Source organism: Nelumbo lutea, chromosome 2 (genome assembly GCF_056320005.1).
Source record: "Nelumbo lutea isolate HS-2025 chromosome 2, American lotus-T2T, whole genome shotgun sequence".
NCBI classification, from domain to species: Eukaryota; Viridiplantae; Streptophyta; class Magnoliopsida; order Proteales; family Nelumbonaceae; genus Nelumbo; species Nelumbo lutea.
Genome location: NC_142685.1, coordinates 37555947 through 37579414, shown reverse-complemented (window position 1 = coordinate 37579414; position 23468 = coordinate 37555947). Strand labels below are relative to the sequence as shown.

Sequence of the window (23468 nt, the reverse complement as noted above, 5' to 3'; positions counted from 1 at the left end):
AAATTCTTTTTAACTGCAATATCAAAATACAGCCTTTGCTGTCTTGAATTGTTTCCTTCTTGAGATTGCTGTCTCGAATTGTTTCCCTTGAGATTTTTCACCAAACAAAGCCACTTCATCCTCCAGCGATCCTTTCTGAGTTTTTTTCTTTCTCACACTCCCTGTCAACTTTTATCCATCCTTCATTGATTTCTTCATCCCTTTGCTCTGTATCTCTCCAATTAGATTCCAATTATATTTAGGATTAGGCCTGTCCAGACTATACATGTTCTTATTAGGTCAAATTCTTTCTTTTTTTGTTTGAATTGCCTACCATAAAAGTTTATATTTTTTTATTTATTTTTACCAACTTATATATATATATATATATATATATATATGTGTGTGACTAATTACTATGAATTATATATGTTGGAGTTAAGCTTAAGGAATGTGATTGTTTTTTGAGAATTTAATAACAACTTTTATATTATTTGTTTTGATCACAACATTGTATGTGTTAAAAAGTTAATCCTAGTTACATTGTATGTGTTAAAAAGTTAATCCTAGTTGTGTTTTTCAGACCAATAATCTATCAAATGAGCTATATACTACTATATACGAATCAAGTTACGTTGGTTTTGATATTTTCATGGATTTTCTATTATTTTTTTAGGCATGTGCCTCAAAATGCCTTGATTGAGCAAATTTCCAATGCAAAACGGGGTCTAAGGGCAGATGTTCAATGCAGGAGTGAACACTTGCCAATCATTAGAGTCTTGATTGGCCATAGTTACTTCTGCATGTAGCATAGAAAGGTGAATTGTCTAGCAAACTTCAATACCTGTACTGTTTTGTTGTTTTGTTTTGGATAGTGGATACTCTTAGAATACCCCTCATTTTATTGTTATATATGTATTGGTATGGTATAGTATTTGTATTATATGAAATGTATGAAAACTCAAAAGGTGTTTACATCATCATCCATGTACACTGAGGCATTGTACAGTGGGGATATACGAAAAGTAGACAGCTAAGCCAGTGATTGGTAGGTACTCTTACCACTGGTCAATATTGCTAATTATTGCATTTTTGCAGGTACTCTTACCACTGGTCAATATCCCAATGATTGATTACTCCTTAGCATGGCTTGAATCTACAGGGGTCGAAGACGTTTATGTGTTCTGCTGTTCACATTCCAAGCAAGTAATAGATTATTTGGAGAATTCTCAGTGGATGTGTCAAAAAAACATTTCAGTCACAACAATAGAATCACATAATTCTGTTAGTGCTGGAGATGCACTGCGATTGATTTATGAGCGAAATGTGGTATGTTGATATTCTTTTTTGGCAATTGTTTCTTGTCTTTGTTTCTCAAGATATCAATATCGTTTTGAGACATTTCAAAGGGATTAAAGGCTTGGTTTTTGGTAGGAACTGGTTATATATTTCTGATGATAGTTAAGACTTAAGATGTATTTTTGTGTTAATGTTTCAGTTGCTTTTTTTCTGGTCCTATATTTCTTGGGTTCTATTGTGTTTAGAGCTCAGGGCAATGTTAAGGTGTTATGTTAGAGCCTCTGAAAGGATGTTTTGATTGCACCACGGTTCACAATATTGACGAAATCTGGTGCAATTTCCCAAAAATCTCCCCATTTTGTTAGGTAGCAACATGGAATTTTCCAAGAATCCTTTTTTTCCTTAATATATCCGATGGTTTTCCAGTAGGTCTGCGATGTTTCAGATTCCATTGTTAAGTTATACATTTAACGTTTAAAATTTTGTTATTTTATTAGAAACTTTCTAATATTTCTTGTTGTACAGCCAGTTGCACAGGGTCTACAGATTGCCAACCAACTTGGAGTGAACAATTTGATAGTTGAGGGAGACTCTAAGGTGGTAGTGGGATGTCTGTTGGACCCGGATACTGTTGTTTGGGGCTACAGGCATATCCTCAAAAAAGTTAAATGGCTTACAATAACTATGTCAGTTAGATTTCGGTGGGTTAGCAGATCAGCCAATGCTTTTGCTGATTCTCTAGCTAAACAAGGGGCTTCAAGGGTTTCTTTGTTTTGGGCTACTTAAGGGGAGGTAACATCTTGTGCCTCCTCTTAGGGTGATTGTACTATTTCTATCTCCATTTAATAAAAATACTACTCATTCATAAAAAAAGTTATACTTTACCTCTTCTCAAAAACAATCATATATATATATATGTGTGTGTGTGTATATAAATTTTTTTCCTAAATGAACAAATGTGGATTTGGTGATTAAATGATTAGTTTATTATATTGGTATGACTCACTTACTAAGTCGCTATAATTTAACAGAAAAAGAAGTAGGAATACAACTACAGAAGGGGATTCTCAATCTAATCAAAATATATAGTAAGAAAAAAGAAAAAAAAAGCTAAAATGGCAAGTAAGTAAAATACATAATAAACAGAATATGGCTAAATGATAAAAAGGGAGATTTCATCCAGTTGATAGAGATGTTCGGAGTTGGTAGGAAGACCTGTGTGTGGTTTTATTAGTTCTTCCTCTTCCTTTTCAGGCTTGAGTTGGAATTTGTGGCTCCATTAACACTTGTGATTTGCTTCAGAGGAGAAGAATTGAATGCCCATGTTTTTGTCTCAAAACATGTGGACACATGCACACCTATGATACATGTATACCTATGGTCCTATGGAAGGGTGCCATATTTATGGGGAGCCTAGGATCACTCACCACAAGCATGATATGTAGAAAAATCATATAAATATTATTTCAATTATCAATCTCCATGTTTTTTTTTTGTCTCATAACATGTACTTCAGCTCCTTTCCCCACTTCAGCATCTCCTTGGAAAGCAATTCAAGATGTATACCCAAATTTTCTCACTTTTACTCATTTTGATGTGGGAGGTGGGAGTAGAATTCTCTTTTGGTTGGTTGGGTGAGTCTCCCCTTAAAGTGCAATACCTTGTTCTTTACACTCTTTCCAACTGCACACTTGAATCTATCTCAACTTTTGGGACCTTTCCCTAGGTGGGTTTAAGGTGGGATTTTGGGTTTAGAAGGGATATAATGTTTGTAACTCCCTTGTTGACTCAACTTTCTTGGTTCACAATATGGAGGATGCTAGAGTTTGGTTAGCCTCTCCTGATGGATTTTTTTTACTTCTTTCTTTAATGCCCTCTTACATTCCAGTACTTCTTTCTTTATTTCTTTAAACACCATCTATCGTGGTCTCTTGGAAGGTTGTTTCAGACTTCCAGTGTAGCATTATTGATTGAAAGTAAATTAAATCATATTTTTCCAGGACATCATTCTGTCAATGGCATAGAACAGTTATGAGAATAAAGTTGAAAGCTTCTAAGTTCATTTTTTTTTAACTTTTTTTTGATGAGTATTAAAAAATTCTTATTAGTAGGTTGAGAGGAATACAAAAATGGCCTGGAGCACAAATCTTACAGTATGCTGCCCTCTTCTACCAAAATATTTACCCAAGTATGGACAAAATTTTACATTTAGAACATTTCAAATCATAGCAAGAGCCCAAACCATGATAAGGTTATTGACATCCACACGTGAATAAGCAATTTTCCTTTATAAAATTTCCAAATAGTCCAACATTTGCATTTGGAAAAGCTCCACCTGGATACCAATCAAAGCATGAGGCCAATATTGGATCACTTCATTGATGAGGAGCAACCTATGAAACCTGAAACATGGAACTAAAGGGCTCCCAAAAGTATGATTTTGCTGGAGAAAAGGAGGAAAGATGATTGGCTGTCTCCTTAGATGCTTTATACTTGCTACAAAGATTATGAACTTGCATTTCTCTATTGTTTAGGTGGTTGATTGTTAGGACCTTATCATTGTAGGAGACATACAAAGGCCCAGACCCTATGGGTTAACCTTCTTTCCCCAAATGCAGCTTGCATCCAAGAAACAGATAGAGGGATCTAACTGAAAACTTTCTTTTTGGTTCCTTTTTACAAGCAATTTCATCCCTTTGGTTAGGGAAAATGATAACATCCTCAAATATTCTAAAGAAGCAGACATTATATGATTCTTTAATTTAAAAGGGACCTAATATTAGGTTCCATACTACCAAACTTCCATGAATAGAGAAATGTTGATAATGTTCTTTCTGACCTGGGGTAGGACTCTATAATGTCTAGGTTGTAGGGAGCAAAGCTTACCAGCACCATACCAATAGTCTTCCAGGACCTGATTTTATGTAATACATCTTGATTTTTATCTGTCCATGTTGTCTTTGGTTTTCCTACTCATCAATTTTTATTGATCATACTATTTCGTTCCTTGGATCACACCTTTCAAATCTAAATTAATGATGATGAAGTTATCCTGGTCAATGTTTTAAATATCTACTGGACAAGTGTTTCAGTCATTTTGGAGAAGGAAATAGATCAAAGATTGAGATACTATAAAGGGAAGGATGTATGAGGTCCTTTTACCTCATAGGAACTTGATGATGTAGCAACTAGTTATCAATGAAACCAATGTCTATCTTATACTTGTTTATTGCTTGCAACTTGCTTATGTATTTCAACAATCTGACTTATCTTCTCTCACATCTGAAGATACATGGAGATTTTGTCCTTATAAGTGGCGATACAGTGAGCAACATGTCCCTTACACAGGCACTTCAAGAACACAAGGAAAGAAGGAAAAAAGATACTAACGCTGTAATGACCATGGTCATAAAACAGTCAAAGCCTTCTCCATTGACTCACCAAACTCGACTTGGTAATGATGAGTTGTTTATGGCAATTGATCCTGATACAAAACAGCTTCTATATTATGAAGATAAGGCTGATCATTTGAAGGGCTTCATTTCTCTTGATAAAACATTGCTAGCAGATAAACCCAGTGTTTTTCTGCACAATGACAAGCAGGTTGTTAATTCCTGTTTTGCTGGTTTCATATTGCATGAAGTTTCTAAAGTTTCTATTACTAATGCTTACCTTTGTTATGTTTGTAACCATTATACAATGAAATATCTGTGTTGTTTTGATTTTTAAGGATTATATATTGTTTCCTCTTTCATGCACTATGGTGGTCCTTTTGTACTTAAAGTAGTAGTGACTGCAAATGCATATTGGAAAAAGCAAAGGTAAGACAGTTTATGCATGCCTAGGTCTTAAGCTCTTAATTTGTTTTGTCAAAAATGTTATTTCTTTTCATTCCTTAGTATATTGTTTCTTTGAATAGTAAGGTGATGTATGTGGTATTATATTACTTCAAAATTTAGTAGTCCATACAAAAGAATCTTGATTCCACTGCTGGTTGTCACACAGAGTGGCTTTGCAACAGCATTGGCATCCAACATCTGCAATCCCCATTAGCCCATCACTTCACTCTTCCGTATATTGGACTTTATAAGTATAGACTGTATAGTTCTCGTACAGTGAGTGGCTAAACAGCCCCATCTACATTGTTTACACTTTTGGACACACTAATATACAAAAGCTTCATCATCATCATCATCATCATCATCATGCGCATATCAAGATCCTTCCATATATTGGACTTTATAAGCTTCTTCCCTAACTCCCTTCTACCCACCCTTAACCACTGTGACTGAGCATTCCATGCACATATCAAGATCCTTCCCCTTCTTTTTCTTCTCCACTACTGATCTCTGGTTCTTCCCAATCAATGCAACCCCTCACTTCCTTCACTAAACCTTTCATTAATCCCTTCATATTCCTTCCCACTAGATGACTCTATGGTTACCCCACCAAATCTGAAAACTTTTTTGTCGGAACTACTCACCACCAACAAAATTTCAGATAAATCAGATAAGAATTGACTGCTCAACTAGTCACTTATTTTCTGGTTGACTGTACATTATGCAGGCCTACAAAATCACCAATTGTTCTCTTTTTTTCTAAGTTTTTCCTTTGAGATCTATTGAGTTTCTTCTTGTAAGCATTTGCATCACATGCAACACAATTTTGCAACTTGTCCAAGAATGAGAAAAGAAGGAAATAAAATATTCTGCAAGACTGCAATGTATGTTTATTGCTAATAACAAAATGCAAGTATTTATTTATTTATTTATTTTTGAAACAGGTAAACTGTAGGTTTTCCTGTTTTGATTCATGTAGGTAGGTTATCCTTTTTTGATTTCCTAACTAGCAACAGAAACCTGCCAGCAGCAAGAGAAGTCATTATTATAGAGGTTAAGTTTTTGCACAGGTTGCAATCTAGCAAAAACAGAATGCCTATATTGATCTGTGTGAAATTATGGTTTGTCCTGTTTCCTGTATGGGTTTGTTGAATGATAAATTGAAAATGAATTGAAGTTGTCTCCTAAGAAAATACATGAAAGATTTGAATATTGATCGTTTCTATGGTGACAAGAGCAAGTGAATTTATTAATAAAACATCAATAAAGAAGGTAAAAGGATAGTGAAGCATGAAAGAAAAAGGCTACCATAAATACAGCATTTCCTTAGGCCTATAAAAAGCACAAAAAACTCATCTTTCAGGGCTGAGCTCTGATACAATACACTACTTTGTACCCTAATTCTAGACAAACTGCCAAAGAGTTGGCTAGAGCATTGGCGTATCACCTAACCCTATGGAATAAGATTTGATTACTTTAAAATGATCATACGTGTTATTTGTTTGTTGATTGCATTTGTATCTGCTAACTAGAACTCTGTTATTCTTTTAATTGATGATGTGGTGTTTGCAGGATTGCTACATTGATATCTGCTCTCCAGAAGTTCTTAGTCTTTTCACTGACAATTTTGACTATCAACATCTTCGGCGTCATTTTGTCAAAGGATTGCTTCTTGATGATGTAGGGTTTGTTTGTTACTCATTTTTTCTTTTCTATTCTCCATGCCTATTAATGAATAAACATGTCCACATGAGCATACATTAACAATCTGCTAACAACTAAAGGTCATTTGACGCTCTCTCTCACCCTTTATATATGTATTTTTGTGTGCATGTGTGTTATATGCCCATTTATTTATATTTATTGTTAAGTTTAGGAGATTAGGTTGCATACAAGAAACCAAAACCTTTTTTTTTTTATCCAGACAAAAAAAGTCCTGGTGTGTCATTGTTTTCTTTTTCTTTTGATTGGTATCAGGTGTCTCACTGTTGGCACCCACTTCAAAAATCCAATATGAATATGAAAAAGGAGATGGGCACAATGAGGTCAAATGATCTTAAGTCTATGTCTTCTTCACCCAAATGTGCATATATAAGGTCTTTGATGAGCTCCTGTCCAGACTTAGGCCGATGGGTATGATGAAAGAATATCAGGTAGAGTTTGAGAAGACAACAACTTGCGTCTCTAGTTGGTTTGAGAAAGCCCTAGTGGAGAGTTTTGTGGGGCTGTTAATGGAGGGGATCAGATTGGAAGTTATGACTTGGAGGCCAAACACTGTCATGGTAGCAACTGGCTTAGCTAGGCTGCAGGAGGAAAAGTTGAACCAGTCTAAGAAGTTCATTTGGCCAGCTAGACTAATACTTAAAAGCTCTGGTTAGAGACCAGCCCAATCCGGTCCAACTGACCCAAAAGGAGCAGTACAGCTCACTATACCCTTTAAGCGCCTAAAGTATTTCACAGACTTAAGGAAGGGCTTGTCGAGGACAGTCCTAGTGGCAGATTCAAGAGGATTTACAATAGGAAAAGATTGAAATTCAAGGCTAAAGGGCAATCCTCACCGAAAGACAGAAATAAGGTAATGGCTCTGAATTTAGATCCGACTAACATGACTTCAGATTCTTTTCCACCCAATCAAATAGATGTGGAGTCCTCAAAGGAAAAGAAGGAAAAAATTGAGCTAGAGATTACAGAAGAGGAGGGTGAAGAGATTGTAGCCGAGGAAGTCATCGAAAAGGTGGTTGAGAAGGAAGGATGGAAAAATCGGATTGTTGGAAAATAAGGCAGCTGCAGAATCTCTTCCTGAGGAAGAAGGGGAAAGGAGAGAGGGGGGGGGGGAAGGAAATTAGGGGGCTGTGGAAATGAAGAGTCTCCTAAGGAGGGCATTTCTAATAAGGAAAGAGTGGGTATTGACAGACTAGTAGATAGACAGGTGGAAATTGGGAAGTCTCTTGGATTTTTCATTCTTGGGGTTGGGGGGGGGGGTGGTGGAAGCAGTGGTTAGAAAAGCAATTGAACAATTTGAAAGAAATAGAAGGGAAGAGTCTAATAAATCAAGATTTTTGGGGGAAGGGGGAAGGCTTGGGATGAAGGTGAAGGGGGAGAGGAAGGAATAGTGGATGAAGAATGACCGGGTGTTGCAAAGCAGCCATTTGGTGAAAGGGAAGCTTTTGAGACGCATCAACAGATTTGAGCTTGGGTGGGGGTTCACTTTGCTGCCTTCAAAGTTTTGGTGAAAGCATTGTGTAGTGGTTCAAGCTATGGGTCGAGGATGTTGTTCTGGTTTAGTTCTGGTTTAGTTTTATTTTGTCTCTGGTTTTGTATTGGATGGGGCTGGCTGGTTTCATTTTTTGTTGTTGATTTTGAAGTCTTTTAGCTTTGTTGTGGAAGTTGTATGGTGATTTCTTGTCACCCTCTTGGTCTCTCGTACTTATTTTTCTTTTAATAAAATTTTTATTTTATCTTCAATAAAAAAATCCTTTAAGTGCCTCACTTGGGCCGAGATGCAAGCCCATAGGGAGAAGAGCTTATGCTACATGAAGACTTAGGCATGGAAGAAGGCCTAGCTTGAAGGGTAAAAAGTGATAGAACAGTTAAGAGACTTAGTTAATTTACTAACAGATATAAGGTTGAATGGGAATTTGGGTATGCAATAGAGGATAAAGAAAGAGAAGTATCAACACTACCAACACCACAAATGGGAGGAGAAGAACCATTGGCTAGGGTAACAGTTTGTGATGAGGAAGCTTTAGAGGGGGAAGAAAACACATTTGGAGTCCCGGTCATGTGATCAAATGCTCCGGAATCAATAATCCAGTGAGAAGGTTTGGATGCAGACAAGCCATACTTGAATGTGCAAGGTAGTAGTGTTCTGTTGTGATGCGGCTTAAAGGAACCTCTCATACTCACTTGTGGGACACTCATCATCTCCTTCATGGAAGTAGATGTAGATGTGAAAGGTGTTTGATTTGTTTGTTGATTATCACTCACTTCACCACCACTAACAACTACATGGTTAGCCCATGTGGAAGGTCGGCCATGTAGATCATAACAGAAATTAATTGTATGTCCTTCATTGCCACAATGTGTACACTTTCTAGTAGTGTTCCCTCTTCCTCTACCATGGCCTACCCCTGAGTCACGACCTCCACCACTTCCACTACCACTACCAAACATAGGACTACCATGGCCTCCTCAAAATGCATGTCCTCCCCCTCTATTTCCATGTCCACCTCCTCTCACTACAACAAACATTGATCTATCAAAAGTTGTAGTACTCTTTGTGGGTCCCAGGGAAATCCTATGGAGCCGAGCAAATACTTCCTCAAGTGTAGGAAGAGCATAACCTCCCAATATTTGTGCTCTAATTGGTTCATATTCTGATTTCAATCCCACTAAGAACTTGGTTACATCAAGTTGTTCCCTCTTTATTGCTGAATTTTGACATCTGAAGTTAGGGGATGATAGATATTGAGTTCATTCCTAAGGTTCCTCATATTGGCATAATACTTTTCAAGGGTTTGATTTCCTTGCTTCAAATTAAAATACTCCTAATAGAATTGATATACTCTCGTAGTATTGTCTTGTCTAGAATAAAGCTTCTTGGCATGATCCCATGTTTCCCTCAGTTCCATACTATTCCAAACCATGTCATGAATCAGGCATCCTCTTGTTCCCAATCATCAAACCTTGGAGATTCAACTAATGGTTTATCCTCCTTCACATGTTTCACATTCCTCTTGGCCTTGAGAAAAACCTCCACCAACTTGGCCCATGGCACATAAATTTCACCATTAAGTTTAATTGATGTCATTTGCACACCTAAATAGTCTACCACCATCTCCAGTTGTTGCCATTGTGGTCTCAATACAAGGAACTATCAATTCCCCTTCCTAATTCTGAATTATCAACCAACCAAAAACAAAAATAAAAAAGATTACTGCTGTTAAGTCAACACTGCAGCAGTCTACACATCATCTTACAACACTCTCTCAACTAGCCACCACGAGAAAACCTAACGTATATCACCATTCAGACACATTCGACTATCTCCTTCATCAAAAAAAAAAAAACTTAGTATTTTTCACACCACTACTATTAGCCAACTACCATAACTGTTAGTCAACAAACAAAAAACCCCTCTTGAAACTGCTCAGTAGAGGGTCTGAACCACCATAAACACCACCACACGACCACAGGCCTGTCACTCATGGTGACAACAGTCTTGGAACCACCAACCTAGGGCTACCACACCTTCCTAGCACCTGTAATGGAGATTGCAGCAGTCCTAGAATTACCAGAAGAGTTGCCGCAGTCTTGAAATTGCTAGGTTGAAACAAGGTATAAATTTGTGTGAAAGAAAATATGTTCTTGATCTGTTGGTAGAAACATGATTGTTAGGTGCTAAACCAACTGAAACACCCATGGAACCAAATGATAAGCTGAGCAGTGATGCGGGTGAAATGTTTGATGATACTGGAAGATGTAGACGGTTAGTGGGAAACTGAACTACCTAACCATTATCAGATCAGATATCTCTTTTGCCGTTAGTGTGGTGAACCAATTTATGCAAAACCCTCGAGTACATCACTGGAATGTAGTTCTTAGAATTGTACCGTACTTGAAGGGAGCTCCAAGTTGCGGGTTGTTGTACAAGCCAGGAGGAAGTCTTGAGATAGTTGGGTATACAGATGCAGATTGGGCAGGCTCGGTGTTTGATAGGAGATCCATTATAGGTTATTGCACATTTCTTGGAGGAAATCTGGTGACGTGGAAGAGTAAGAAGCAAACTGTTGTGGTGAGGAGTAGTGCTGAAGTTGAATATAGGGCCATGGCACACACCACATGTGAATCAGTATGGTTGAAAAATCTTTTGCAAGAAGTTGGATTCTCAATCAACAAGCCTATGAGATTGTACTGTGACAACCAAGCCGCTATCCACATTTCTTCTAATCTGGTTTTTCACGAGAGGACACAACACATAGAGGTTGATTGCCATTTTGTAAGGGAGAAAGTCCTTACTAGAGAGATAAGCACAAAGCATGTGAGTTCGGATGATCAATGGGCAGACTTCTTCCCAAAAGGTATGAGTTCAGGGAGAGTGAACTATATATGTAACAATCTGGGATTATATGACATATATTCTCCAGCTTGAGGGGGACTGTTAGAGTCGGTTGAGTAGGGGTAACTTAGTCTTTTCATTATACTTTAAATAGTGACTTGTCAATTCTGTTTTGTTTTAAATTACTTGACGCATACTTAAGTAGGGGCATACTTGACTTTGTACCCTTATTTAATATAATAAAATGTTATGGTCGACTGGGAGAGGTGAGACTCTAGTTTGACAGAATTCTCTTTTCTCTTCTTCTATTCTTCTTCTTCTTCTTCTTCTTCTTCTTCTCTCTCTCTCTATCTCTCTCTCTCTCTCGCCCCCTCCTTCTGAACAGAACTTATCTGAACCATCAAAACATCTAGAAGGAATAAAAAGAAGAATTTTTGAGTGAAGTATAGAATTGTAAAGAAGCTATGTGCTGATATTGGTTTATTAATTGTGGACTAGGTGCTAAAACTGCAAGATTATTTCTTTTGATAGATGACTCTATACGAAGTCTCAGGGTTATTAAATCCAGCTGACTACAGCTCCCTGTACAGAGTGAGAAAATGAGATTTGTAAAGCAAAGTGATGCATTAAAAATTTCTGTTTGTATCTCTTCAAATCCTTGTATTTCTTAACTCTATAAATCCCACAAGGAGAAACGTAGCCAAATTCTAATGAGAATAATTCCATAATTTTTGATATTTTTTGTTTAGAGATGATTCTAATTATAATATTGCCTGGCCTTTTATGTTTACACTTTAATTATGTCTTGCTTTGGTTAATCTCTTCTATGACATGGTGTAAACTTGCCATATTAAGAAGACTGGATTAAATCCAAATTGCTTGTGTTGTTAACTCTTGTTCTTTTGATATTTTGATTCTTTTTGCAGCTTCTTTGATGGATTTATATACTTTTATAAATTTACTCTTGAAATTTTCTTTATGCTTTCAGATTATGGGATACAAAATTTTCACTCATGAAATCCATTCTAGCTATGCCGCTAGAGTAGATAATTTCAGAAGCTATGACACCATCAGTAAGGATATAATTCAGAGGTGGACATACCCTTTGGTACCAGATGTTCAATTTTTTGGTGGTTGCATGACTAAATTGGAAAGACAGGGGATCTACAAAGCATCAGGTAAGGCCAGAAGTTACAGAACCTTGGTTTTCAGTATTCACTCTTCTAATATGAATAAATAAAAATCCTATTTTCTCTAGATATTGTGTGCCTAAGTAGGTGGAGATATTTTCACTTGCATTTTCATGTTACAATTAGATTATTGATGTAGCAAAAAAAATTTATATGATAACATCTATTCAATATCATAAAATATTTAATTTTCATATTATTATTACTTCTATTTTTATGATGATGTTCCACTTAATTATTTGTTTTATGGTCTTGAGTTGGTTACAAGAAGGTAGTGGACTTTGGAAATATGCTAATGAGAGGAAGGAGATTAAGTGGCTAACTAGAGGAGTGGAAATCAAGTTTCAGTGGGTCAAGAGAACAGCAAATGCATTTGCTGATGCTTTGGCAAAGCAGGGGGTGGGAAGGGATCAAATGTTTTCGGATGTTCTGTAACTTTTTCTTTTTTGTTATCTTCCTGGAGAGAGTTAAGCCTGTTTATCTCTCTTTGGAGCGCTGTAACTAAATTCTTTTAATCTAATGAATTCCAGTTATTGATAAAAAAAAATTATTTGTTTTATGGTAACATGTTTACCCACACCAAAATTGTTTTGTTGATAATGCCAAATATGGTACTCATGAAAGATAAATATCTGGATAAGAATTATTTTGGAATGGATAAGAAGCAGTTCCAAATTGGTAATAACTAGGGAAATGTATAGACATCTTGCCTATCAGAGTGGTTTCAGTTTTATTCTCTAAAAGGTGGACTGTTTTCCTGGCTATACAGAGTTTCCATCCAATTCTGTTGCTGCCGTGTCATGCGTGAATTGATTTCTTATTCAATGTGGGGCCTTTTAAATTTTGGAACTTGATAAGTAAGAAATAATATTGATGGATGGTTGAAGATTCTATGGCCTCATTTTAGTGACCTCTTAACATGATTTTGTTATAATTTGGACATTGAGAATTGGCTAAAGTATCAATTCTTCAAGTATGGTGGTGTGTGTTCCTTTTTTTATTTTTTTTTTGAGGAGAGGTGTTAGATCTGGTGAGGGTACTTGTATGTTTTGTGGCTTGTTTTTTATGGATGGTTCTCTTTTTCTCCTCACCTTTCTTTGTTTTGATTCTTTTATTTTCCTTTGTGTATGTGCCTGTATATACCCCTTGTATGTTCCATTCCTTTTCAATGAATAATTTTATTATTGATAAAAGGAAAGGATATTGAGAGTGGTATGCTAGTTTGTTCATTGTTTGTCTTATTTTCCTTAAGCATTTTCATGTTAACTAAGCCCAATTATCTTCTCCAGAGGTAAAGCAATCACGTTCTGCACAAATCGGTCCTTTTACATTGGTTGGGAACAATACCAGCATTGGTGACAACTCTAAAATCTCAAATTCCGTTATTGGTGAAGGATGTAATATTGGATCAAATGTTTCCATTGAAGGTTCCTATATTTGGAATAATGTGACCATTCAAGATGATTGTAAGCTAAGGCATGCAATAGTTTGTGATGGGGTAGTATTAAAGACAGGAGCTGTTTTGGAATCTGGAGTGATTTTATCTTTCAAGGTACATATTTCTTATGCATGTGTCTAGTACCATAATGATGATAACATATGATGATTTTTCATTTTGATTAAGCTTTAGTTCTCATTATAGATTGGAATATTTGTTCTCTCATATGATAAACTAATTAGAACATGATTTGTACAAACATTGTAATACAAATGCTTTTCAGTCCAGCCTGGAATAACATACATACAAGTCATCATCATCATCTAAATCTTGTCCCAACTTTATGGGCTTGGCTACATGAGTATTGTTTCACAATTCTGTTCTGTTCAGTGCCATAGCTATTGTTGAACTATGAGTGCTTACATCACCTATACCCTTTTCTTTCTGTTCCTAGATCATCTAACCCCTTAAACTTGTAACAGTTAACTTCTTATGAGTGCTGTTGATGGTCTTCCATTCACATGGCCAAACCATCTTAATCTACTTTCTAAGTTTATTGCCTATAGGAAATAATCCTATGCTCCTTTGACTGACTTCATTTCTGACTGTCTTTTCTAGTTTTTCAACTCGTCCATATCAAAATTCGTCTTTCTGTTACACCTTGGACATGTTGCATTTTGGCTACCCAATACAATACTCCATACAACATTGCTGGCCTTACAACTGTTTTATAGAACTCTCCTTTTAGCCGAAGTGGTATTCACCTATCTTATAAGTTTCCAGATGCTCCCCTCCATTTTTCCATCCTGCTTTAATTCTATGGGTGACATCCTCTTAATCTTTCACTTATCATGAATTATTGAACCAAGGTAGTATAAGAGGTCTCTTTGAATTTTTTCTGTCTCCAATCCCAAGTCTATGTTCACCTTGACTTGCACTCCTACTATTATTAAATTTATTTATTTATTTTTGATAAATGAAAGTGGTTTTATTAAATCAAATAACGAAAATACAATCAGCCTAGAAAGAGGCACGAGATGTTACCCCCCCTAGGGCTGAACCATATACACCAAAAATCCCAAGCCTGAGACACAATTACAAAGTAGCCCAAAATAGATATCCCCTTGACACCCCTTGCTTGGCCAGAGAATCAGCCATTGCATTTGCTGATCTATTGACCCACTGAAACCTGACAGTCATATTCCTTGTCATCCATTTAACTTTCTTTAACAGATCCCTGTAGCCCCAACAAGCTGTTTCTGGGATAATTAGCCAGCCTACTACTACCTTGGAATCCCCTTCTACTGAGACACAATTACAAAGTAGCCCAAAATAGATATCCCCTTGACACCCCTTGCTTGGCCAGAGAATCAGCCATTGCATTTGCTAATCTTTTGACCCACTGAAACCTGACAGTCATATTCCTTGTCATCCATTTAACTTTCTTTAACAGATCCCTGTAGCCCCAACAAGCTGTTTCTGGGCTAATTAGCCAGCCTACTACTACCTTGGAATCCCCTTCTACTAGCAGATTGGTCACTCCAATTTGACTAGCCATCTGTATACCTTGTACCGCTGCTAGTAGCTCTGCCCTTACTAAATCACCTTCACCCACTGGTCCTGAAAATAGAGACAACATATTGCTGTCTTTGTCTCTCAGAATCCCACCAATTCTCGATGGCCCTGGGTTACCTTGGCAACTTTCATCAAAATTCAATTTTACCACACCATCCGGTGGGGGAATCCATTCAGCTTGTGATTTGATCTTGGTAGAGACTATTGCAGCCACTGCAGCTTAATTTCTCCTTAAGTCATCAAAGGAGTAATCTGTCAACAAGTGTGAAGATTTTAACCATGAGATAGTCCTTGTCAATATGCATTCCTTGATTTCAGCAAGACTTCTTTCCTGTTCTTGAAATATTCTAGCATTTCTCTCCTCCCAGACGGTCCACAACGTAGCAGCTCTGATACATTTCCACATTAGCTTCCCTCTTTTTGTCAATCTCCCAAAAGCAGCCGGAGTGAACAACAACTTTACTTCAGAGGGCAAATTCCATTTGCACCCAAATAATGAAACAACCCAGTTCCAAATATTGGTAGCAAAGGAGCATGATTATCAGCAAATGGTTACAGTCCTCACCCTTCACTTTACACAGAGAGCACCAATTAGGGGACAAACACATAAAAGGTTTCTTCTTTTGCAAGTTTTCCACAGTATTGATCTTACCATAATAGGTTTCTCAATAAGAACACTGCTATTTTGGGGGGAATTGGTCTCGACCATACCTCTTTAATGGGGAAAGACCTGAAAGGAGGGGTTGGAACAAAGGGCTTTAAAGAAAGAAGCACAAGTGAATGATCCAACCGGGGTTAAGGACCAGACTCTTTTATTCGGGTTAGGGAGGGTCTAAACACACTGAATCTAGAAGCAACAACAGCTCTGAAATGCAAAGAGATTCTTCATCCCTTAACCCTCTTCGAAACCCAAAATCCCAATTTAAGGCCAAAGGGCAAACCGGGTGGGAAAGGAACCAAGAAATGGGTTTCTTTTTAAAGAGGGAGATGGAATAGAGAGAAGGGAAACAATCTTTTAGGGGTTGAGAGCTCACCCAAGTATCTTCCCAAAAAAGAATGGAGTTTCCAAAGCAAGCATCGTACCTTACAAAACTGAGGAACTTAGGGAGAATGCCAGAGATGACCTTCCAAGGTGTTGTGAGCAAAGCCCTTCGGGATACTCCCGCATCCCAACCTGATTCGGAACAGTCATGGATACTCTTCACTACTACATGCCACAACCTCTCCCTCTCTAGGGGCCACCTCCAAAGCCACTTACCTAAAAGAGCCTCATTCTTGCTCACCATGTTCCCTAATCCTAGGCCTCCTTCCTTACTCCGACACACCACCTCCCACCTAATCAAGTGATCTTTTTTTTCTTCACTAGGTTCCCATAAGAAATCCCTCATTAGTTTTTCCAACCTCTTTGCCTCTCTTTTAGGAATTCTAAAGACTGACAAGAAGTATAAAGGCAAGTTGGCTAAAGTTGCTTTAATCAATGTAACTCTACCCCCCTTGGAAATATAGTTTCTCTTCCAAGTTGCCAATCTTTTTTCGAAATTTTCCACCACCGGGTTCCAGAACCTACTTTCCTTTGGATTTGCACCTAATGGAAGCCCTAGGTAGGATAGAGGCCACTGAGAGCAGGTGCATTCTAGCAAGGCTGCTATAGATTCCAACTCCTCTCTGTTCAAGTGAACTCCCACAACACAACTCTTCTCAAAATTTACCTTTAAACTTGAGGCCCTCTCAAAGTGAATTATTAAATCCTTCAGATTCCTTACCTCCATCAAATCACAACCTTCACAAAAGATTATTCTGTCATCTGCAAATTGGAGATGGGTTATTGAAACTCTGTCTCTACTTATTCTCTACCCTCTTAGAGATTCGACTCTATCTGCTTTTAAGAGGAGTCTACTAAAAGCATCGGCGACTAAAGTGAAAAGGAACAGTGACATAGGATCACCTTGTCTCAGACCCCTACTAGCTGGGAAAAAATCATTAACTACCCCATTGACTAGGATGGAATAATGGCAATTGGACAGGCAATCATTTATTCTTTTTTAGTCTTCATTATTTTAAAACCTCTTGTTTATACGCTATTTAACCTAATTGTGTATTTAATTAACCCATTATTAGTGCAAATAAACAAGGACCAAGTACCAATCCTTTGGTGAATAGGGAACATGCCAACTTGGCACTTTCCTGCTTTCTGGTTGTTTTTGAAAGGCACTTATCTTTTTTTTGCTGTTCTTTTTTTTTTTTTTAAATTTGTCTAATTTTAAAATTGACAGAATAACTAAAGTGGCCAATCAGCTTTAAGACTAATTTCCTCTCATTAGTTCACCATTAACTCACTCCTCTTTCTCACCAATTCCTTTAATTATCTCTTCTCATTAATTATGCCATTAACACTCTCTTTCAATAACTCATGCCACTAGTTCTCTCTCCTCTCCATTACTCCACTAAATTGCCTAAAATTCATTAACTTTATTTGTATCTATTTCCATTTCAATTTGACTATTATTTTATATACATTAGATATGTTTATATTAAATTAAAGAAATAATTATATTGAAATGGAGATATCAATGATATATTATTAGGCTAAATAATCTACTTCAATTTAAAAGATAAATTAAAACCGACTTGGAGGCTGAATAGTTTTTGCCTCTAGGTTATGGGTCAACGGTTCAACTGTTCGGGTTGGATGAGTCAAGCCATGACACATCATCCATATGTATATCATAGTTTTCAAGGCTTCAAGGTGAGGCTAGGCGACAAGGGGCGCTTTGTCGCCTATGCGATGGATTTTTTTAAGTAAAAACCACAGATCCTAGAGTAGTTCCCTAGGTTCCATAACCATCTTTCCTTAATAACTATCCATAATTTTTATAAACTTCATGTTTAAGTCTAGAAAATCAACATATTTATGAGAAGACAAAGAAGAAAGAAAAGAAAATTAAAAAAATGTAGGGGCTGAACCCCTATTTTTATTACAGGAAAAGAAGAAAAGAAAAGGTGTAAGAAGAAATACGTTGATTAGACAAAATTTTAAGTTCTTCCCTTATTGGTTCAGATTTTGGAGTCTTTGAGGGTTCAATACAGCAGTAAGCAATGGCTGGTGTCGCTGGCATACTTTTGAGCCTTTCTCACATTGTCTCTCTCTCTCTCTCTCTCTTTCTCTCTCTCTTCTCTTCTTTGTCTTCTTTGAAGACGCAACTTTATGTTTGAATTGGCACCTCGAGTCGGCTGGTGGTGTTTTTTGGGTGATGATTCAGAACCAGAACCAGACTCTTCTTGAGAATTGAACTCTTCATCATTCGAGGGATGGTGGACTTGACAGCCTGAGTGCCTTACACTGTATTTGGAGTGGGCATAGATTTAATGGTCGGATTCTTGGCAGAAACCTTCTTGTGTTCATCTTCTTTGTACCTGACCATATACTTATAATACATTTTGCATCGACCTGCTCCTACATTGATTCCTCTTATAACACCAGGTCTGGTTTTCCCAATGTTTTAAAATCCAACCTGGAGGCTGAACTGTTTTTGCCTCTGGGTCACGGGTCACCAGTTTGACCGGCCAGGTTGAACATGTCAGACATGCCATGTCAGCAAATATAGTATATATATACACACACATGTATAAGCACATTTTATCTATAAATAGTGTCCAAATTTATTTTACATGTAGTATATTCATCATTTTATATTCAAATTGTATTTTTAAAATTTTTATTTGTAAAAAATGCTAAAAGTTGCAATTTGAGGCCAAAACAGGATTTTTTTTTGGAAAAAATAATGGGGTAATGCGGCTTCGACACCTTGGGATGCATAGATCTCAAGAAGTTACCCAAAATAAAAAAGTACCCCAATCGGACATCTGAGTGCAAAGTTATGGCCTCTGAAAGTTTGCACATACATTAAGTGTGCAACCCGTGATCCAGTGACCGAGTTGAACGGTTCGACCGCCTTGGTCAAACGATAATAGTGTAGGCTATCTCTCATCTTAGTCACAATAATAATGACATATAAGCTTCTCACCTTTTTCCCACAAATCAAACTGAAGTCATATATGTGACTTGTATAGAAGGATAGCATGGCTTATCATCTATCATTTTATTATTTTTTACAATTTTTTCAATAAATGCTTTCTTTGGAGTATAATGTTCAGGTTGAAAAATTCATTCTTCTGGTGATTTATTGACTGCCTCTTTTCTCCAAATTTATTGCTGTGCTTCTATGTATTAACTTCTTATATTTTTACAGATTGTAATTGGGCAACAATGTGTTGTTCCTGCTTACTCAAAGGTATCTCTACTTCCCCAACCAACAAAACAAGATAGTGATGAGGAGCTTGAGTATGATGCTGACAGTACTGGTGGAGTTGCAGAAAATCCATGTAAATTACTAATGCTTCATCTTCCAACCTAATTTTCTAGATTGTTTTTTATCCTGTATTGTCATTTGATATGGTGGAAATGTGCGTAGTCCACATTTCCGTATGATTCTTAATGTACCTTATTGCATTTTTTGCATTGAGTTTTTTAATGGTTTTTAAGATTAAAAGTCTCTGAAGGTCTGGTGAAGGTGTGGGGCTTGAGACATGAATTGGAGACACAAGGGCATTTTTGGACCAACTATCTTCTGAGAATAGCTTTTGGAAAATGCTTGTATTGTTTCCTATACGGAGGTGTTTGTGATGACAATGCAATCTACAAGATTACTCCCAAACCTATAAAAGTTACTGAAAGATGGTGGATATCTTACTAATTTCTCCATAACAACCAGTTACGTACCCACAAGTTTGTTCAGGATGTTTAGCTCACTTTTTTTGTTTGGTAACTTAGTGAGCTTTATATTGATGCTGTGAAAATGAAGGGGACATGATACAGTATATCAGAAATGATAAAAACTCAAGAGCTCTAGACTGCACTTCTGCAACTCCCTTTTACTCCCTTTTACACCCTTCAGAACTCTAATCTAGAAGAGTGGAACTCCAGTAGAATACCTCATCATCTTTATACAGATTGCACTTTTATCTCATCATCTAACCATTGGGGTGGCCTGGATTTTGGGTGAGTGGTGGTTCTATGAATCTTGTTCCTATCTTTAAATTTTGGATCATTTGGAGAAACATAGGACATCATTAAGAGATCAAACAAAGGTTTGCATTTGAGTCTTTTGTCAAGAATTTGTTGATGATTAGTTATGTCAAATGGTCTAGTCTAAGAAAAATAGAACTTCAATTTATGGAGTCAGTTATTGGGTTTTGTATTGGAGTCAATATCTTGAGGGCGGGCCTTGGTGACCAGGGTTGCTCCATTGCAACCTGGCTGACCAGGGTTCAAATCTTGGAAACAGACTCTCTGTATGTGCAGGGGTAAGGCTGCGTACATCTGTCCCTCCCCAGACCCCGCATTGGTGGGAGCCTTGTGCACTGGGATGCTCTATTTTATTGGAGTCAATATCTTGCAAAATGAAGATGGTCAATTGTCTATAATATTCTAAGAAACAGGAAACTTTTGGAATTAGCTAAGTCCTACAATGCGTTGTCATATTTTTCATGCCTATTTTTTTTCAGATGGAAATGCTTTTGCTGAAGAGACTCTTTAAGGGACTGGTGGAAAGAGATGGAGAAAGTCAAGAGGAGTCAACTTTGCCTAAATTACTGATATTAGTGGGTATGCTTGAGGAAGTGCATAGGGTGGTTCACAACCTTAATGAATGGGAATGATGCTGAAATTTGCAAAAGAGTGGGGTTGATGAATCTTTCCAGTGAATTCTGAAGAGAATTAAGGTGCCTAGGAAGAAGATAAGGGTTGGGATAAAGTTAGTTGGTAGTTTACTGCTGCATATGCTCCTTTGGTTTGATGTACTTTTGCATGCTTATGTGGCTAGGTTGATTATCTTTGGAAGGGTTTAAAATGTTGATGTCGGTGGAAATGTTGGTGATCCAACCATAGAAACATGTTGGAGATATTATAAAAATTACAAGAGCTATGGAAACAATGTAAATATGCAAAAATATAGAATGATATTTTATAAAATGATAAAGGAAGTATAGGCACACCTTTTTAAAATATTATCTTTCTCCAAATCGTTAAACAAAGATAGACAAAAATAATATGTTGTGAAGTTGTCATGTAAACCTTAAGATTCAAAACTACATGATAGAACGAGTTCAAGAAAAATTTAAACTCATGGAAATGCAAATGATTTTTCTAGATCAACCAAATAATCTATTACAAAACTAATATTTAACTTTATGCTTGAAATGAATATCGAGCTCACGCAAAGTGTTAGTGTAGTACTTTAGGCAGGTAATAACATTGCTACTCTACATATCTATAATATTGTCATCAAATTATGTTATAATACTATCCTTTGTACTCTACATAGTGCTGTTAGTGTTTACTAGGGAATTTGTTGATTCTAGTAAGATTTTGTGTCGCTACCCATGGAAATGGAAATATTAGGAATATTATGGACATTTCAAACCATGATCTTTGGTGGCCATGTTAAGTTTTGGGGTTATTTCTGTGGAGAGACCCTCCATTGAATATGGTAATGTTGCTCATTCGTTCATTTTAATAAAATATATTTTTAAAAGACACTTCAAGTTATAAAACCATTTTTTTGTAGGCATTAAGAATTTGAGACCATGATATGGACTTGTTTGGGCTTTTCCCTCGAGGGGCTTGGTACAATGGTGGCTTATAGAATGAGGAATGCATAACAACATCATATTAGCTATTAGAATCAGGGACGCTCCATTGAATTTGGTAATGTTGGTTATTCATTCATTCAAATAAAAGATATTTGAAAAGACACTTCAAGTTATAAAACCTTATTTTATAGGGATTAAGAATTTAAGATCCTGATATGGACTTGTTGGGCTTGCTTCGAGGGGCTTGGTAAAAATGAGGCTTATAGAATCAGGAATGCATAACACTTAACATCACATTGGCTATTTGAATTAATGTAGTTGGGAAGATATAGAGGTTAAGAGTTTACATGCTTGAATATGTTTTATATGTCATGCTTGATTTTAAATATGTTTTTCATTTAAGTTTGTATATTTAACTAATAATGTGTTTAATATTTTGCATTTCTTTTTGAAATTTTTAGCATTTTTTGAGTTTTTTAGAATTTTTCCATTTTTGCGCCTTGCTTCAACAAGGCATGCGCCTTGTTTGTGCCTTGCACTTTGCACGCAAAATGGCCCTTGCGTTTTTTTAGTACCTTGCACTTTTAAAACACTGGCCTTGGTGCTACCAGTCCAAAAGTCGAGGGTCTATCTCATGGGCCGGAGGTTCACCATTCGCATGGACCAATAGAGTCTCGAGCATCTATTCAATCATCAGGTACTAACTAGCTACCAGAAAAAAAGTGGATGTATAAATGAATGGGCTACGACTACAACATCGAATATACCGTTGGGCCCACCAATGCTGCAGCAGACACTCTATTAAACACCTGAACCACAAGTGCATAACCCAAAACTTGAAAGGTGTTGTAAATTACTAGTTGCTGGTCATAAAAAATGCACAGTAACAGAACATTATAATGGGAAGCATAAACAAGACAAAACAACTTCACATTTTTTTAGATACCCAAGAGCTCCACTAGGGCTAATTACTGTTGCATCACACAGAAACCTCAAGCAAGCTTGTGGAACACTCCGACACCTTCACAGAAATCCTAAACATGCAGGTACAACCTGCGTATGAAAGGGAGCTGGGTAGAGATACAATTATGTCTCTTCTTATCCAGTGATCTAAAAGGCGTGGCTGGGTGCACAGGCGAGCTGCATTTTAAGGTATGTGCCTTGCCTAGCCTCCAGGCAGAGCACTTTCATAAGGCAAGTGACTTTTTGGGGTTGCCTTGAGGGGCTTGGTACAAAGGCGGTTCGTAGAATTAGGAATGCATAATGTTTAACATCATATTAGCTATTTGGAGTAATGCAATTAGGAAGAGAATAAAGAGATTGGGAGTGTTACATGCTTGAATATGTTTTATATGTTATGCTTGACTTTATTTTTAAATTTTAATTTTAAATATGTTTTACATGTTATGTTTATGTATCTTAAGTTTTAAAATATTTTT

The 23468-nt window shown here is 36.8% G+C and overlaps 1 protein-coding gene across 4 annotated transcripts in view; it reads left to right on the top strand.

Moving 5' to 3' along the window:
- Positions 1 to 23468, top strand: part of LOC148869921 (Trimeric LpxA-like enzyme) — a 63190-nt gene that overhangs the window by 1976 nt on the left and 37746 nt on the right. For 2 of the 4 annotated variants that reach the window (XM_088969399.1, XM_088969400.1), the window contains exons 2-8: positions 656 to 797; positions 1078 to 1308; positions 4567 to 4881; positions 6690 to 6797; positions 12164 to 12353; positions 13655 to 13917; positions 19629 to 19761. In XM_088969399.1, the coding sequence (XP_088825525.1) occupies positions 1105 to 1308; positions 4567 to 4881; positions 6690 to 6797; positions 12164 to 12353; positions 13655 to 13917; positions 19629 to 19761 (1213 nt within the window). In that variant the 5' untranslated portion in view covers positions 656 to 797; positions 1078 to 1104. The remainder of the gene's footprint in view (positions 1 to 655; positions 798 to 1077; positions 1309 to 4566; positions 4882 to 6689; positions 6798 to 12163; positions 12354 to 13654; positions 13918 to 19628; positions 19762 to 23468) is intronic. The other 2 variants (XM_088969398.1, XM_088969397.1) reach the window with 1 other exon arrangement.